The 3,244-nt window shown below is 44.5% G+C and overlaps 1 protein-coding gene across 1 annotated transcript in view; it reads left to right on the forward strand.

Annotated features, from left to right (window-relative positions):
- Nucleotides 1–3,244, forward strand: part of NFATC3 (nuclear factor of activated T-cells 3) — a 193,219-nt gene that overhangs the window by 149,668 nt on the left and 40,307 nt on the right. The window contains exon 9 of the mRNA XM_019505292.1: nucleotides 2,064–3,116. Coding sequence (XP_019360837.1) covers nucleotides 2,064–3,116 — 1,053 coding nt within the window. The remainder of the gene's footprint in view (nucleotides 1–2,063; nucleotides 3,117–3,244) is intronic.

Genomic DNA, 3,244 nt, shown 5'->3' on the forward strand with positions numbered 1-3,244 from the left:
CCCCCAGTTCAGGTCTGACCCTGCCACCCCTCAATTCAGATTTGACCCCACACCTCTTACCCCCCATTCAGGTCTGACCTCGCCCCCCCCAGCTCAGGTCTGACCCTGCTCCCCACCCCTTCAGGTCCAACCCTTGTACGACAGAGGGGCTCCCACTTTTCCTCAGCTAGCCCTGCCACTTGTAAAGAGCTTGAAAAAATTCTTTTTTTTTTGCCTCTGTGGAAGTGGGACAGAGGGAGCCACCACACCAGGGGCTGGAGGAGGAGGCAGGCCTGACAGGCCTTTTCTTAGCTGTTTCTGCCTCTTGTAAAGTGCTCGTGCCATTTTTTTTTTTTTTTGCCTCTGTGGAGGTGGGACAGAGGGAGCTGCCACACTGGAGGTTGCACAAAGAGGTGGCGCTGCCGGAGAGGCGCCTGCAGGAGGAGGCAGCAGAGGGAATCCTGTTTTAGCTCAGCTGTCCCCGGCCCCAGCCTCTCACCCCGTGCAGCCAGTGGGCACATGTGTAGTTAGGCAAAAGTGTTATGGACAGACAGACACACAGGCTAAGACTTTTATTATATTAGATTTAGAAACATCAGGAATTATTAATAAAAACATGACATTTTCATGTAGTTGGCTGAAGGGCAGTTAAATTAGGCAATTGCGTAACACTGTACAGCACACAGTCACCAGTTTAAATTACACAAGAAGATGCTGCTAGGTGCTGGTAATATCTGAGTTAGGAACAGTACAAAACAACTTGGAACACCATACCATTGCAAGACCAAATCAAAGTAATACTTTCTTAGGCCTGAGCTATAAATAGATGTGTTCAAGATCAGACAACCTTACTTATAACTTTGTTAAACTGTCAAAAGTATAACTTTACAGCTTTTTAAGATCATTCTGAACTACAAGTATGAAGACTAAAAACATGGTTGGATTCAAGCTTAGGACTTGGACAGACATTCAGTTTCTACAGGGAGATTTCTTGCTCTCTCTGGAGAAACCTTGAGTGTACAGAAGTTTGTGATTTTTCTCATAGAGTAAAAGTAGCCACTTGGGGAAAAAAATAGCTTGGAAACACCCCAAATGAAGTGGTTTCTCAGAGAATCTCTCTTAGGAGATAGAACTTCTGTACAGGCAACAGATGCCAAGCTGACCTCTGCAATCCCAGTGTGCTTTGTTTTTCTTCTCCTCTCACAGGAGAGAGAGTGTGTGCCAGTTTCAGTCAAGCAGGAAACAGAGCATGCCTCCTGAGTGCTTTGGGCTGAAAAGCCCAACACTGAAGCACTTAGGGGGTGTGTAGTGCTCCTGGCTTGTTTCTTGCCTGAATCTCACTGCAGCACTTGGGTGCCAGGAAACATGTAAGAATATGTCCTGCCCAGCCTTACCTAGGCTCCAACACAGCACAGGGGAGAAAAAGGGCTGGAGGACTCTTCTGTGCATAGCACAGACCCCACCCCTACCTTCTCTGACCCTGACAATCCCTGTCTACATTCACTTAGAAAAAAAGCCTGGAAAACGCTGCATGCTCAAGGGACGTCTGGCAACCCAGGCTCTGCATTGCAGGCTCTTTACTTCTCTGTCTGAACTTATGTACCGGTCATTTTTTCTGTCACAAGATAGCTGTGTTGGCAGAGTTTTAAAAAATGTAAATTTACTACTGGGGCTTGTTATCAAACTTTTGCCAGAACACTGTCAGAGAAGTGATGGTCAGAGATAGTTGAAAGTTTCAAACTGTTGCTACTAGATTCAGCCTACAAGCTACTTTTTTTTCAAGGCAATACGAAGGATAGAAGAATAAATCAAATGAGTAAAGGAGAGAAGAGAGTTGAAGGAAAACATTAGGCAAATGGGGACAGAAAGATTATTACAGATATAAGAGCCAGTATGATAGGAACCACAAAGTTAAGAATAGATGAAAATAAGAGAAAATTGGAAGAGGATGTGGAAAGAAGACAATTGTGGCAGTTATGCCTAAATACAATATAAATATAGAGTACATGTTTTTATCCTGTAATATAGGATATATTCCTTATATAAACAACTTAGAATTCTAATTCTTTCTTTACTACTTCCAGTTGTAATGAAACAAGAGCACAGAGATGAGATGGATTTGTCTGCCGTTCCATCTTTGACCCTGCCTCATACTGGTAGTGTTCAGGGCCTACATTCTATCCGAACTCAGCTGCCTTCATCAGATCCAGGGCACCCACATGATAGTTTACTGTCTACGTCACCCAGGAGCCTTCTGTGTCCTGTTCAGCAGCCATATACATCCATGGTGACCTCAGCAGTTCCCCATCTGTCTCACATTCAAGGTAGAACCATCAATCCAGGTGAAGAGTGTCGTGTTTTGCCTCCTGCTGTGGTTCAGTCTTTTCAAGTAACATCGGCACCTCCAGTGAGGCCTTCTTACCAGCCTATGCAAACTAATGTTATATATAATGGACAATCTGGTCTTCCCATGAACTCTGCTTCTAGCCAAGGATTTGATGCTATTTCATTTCAACAAGATGCAGCTATACCTCATTTGATAAATCTTAGCTGCCAGCCTCTGACACCCATGCAGTTCCATTCTTCAAATCCAGGGTCAGTGTCAACTTCAACTACAGCAGGACATTCTTTGGCACACCCAGCTCATTCAGGACCATCATCCCCTCATCTGCAGTCAATGGGATACCATTGTCCAAACACTGGGCAAGCTTCTGTCTCCTCAACAATGAACCGGAGCCTTGGACAACCTTCCTCTCAGCTGCAGCAAGCTGCATACCATTCATCAAACCCAGGGTCTGCTTCATCACCATCCCCAACAACTTCCCATCCTTTGGTCCATTCACCACTGTCTGGACCATCTTCTCCACAGCTACAGTCTATGCCTTATCAGTCTCCTAGCTCAGGACCTGCACCATCGCCACCTCCAACATCTGTAAGTCACTCTGGACAACTTTCTCCTCAAGCACATAGTCCAGGATTGGGAGGTCTTAATGCAGCTTCTTCATTAGTACATCACAGTGTATGCGATTCATCTCCATTTTCATCAGATGTGGCAGCTATTAACATCAAACCAGAACCTGAAGATAGAGAGTTAAATTTTCAAACAATAGGATTGCAAGACATCACACTAGATGACGGTAAGTAAATATAACTTCTCAGTGCTGGGAATTTTTTGAGGTTCTAGTAATGTTAGCAACTTCATTGAAACAATGAAGCAAAGGAAATCATAGAATCATAGAAAATTAGGGTTGGCAGGGACCTCAGG

This window comes from Gavialis gangeticus, unplaced genomic scaffold (assembly GCF_001723915.1).
Source record: "Gavialis gangeticus isolate Ggan-Ray unplaced genomic scaffold, GavGan_comp1, whole genome shotgun sequence".
Lineage (NCBI taxonomy): Eukaryota > Metazoa > Chordata > Crocodylia > Gavialidae > Gavialis > Gavialis gangeticus.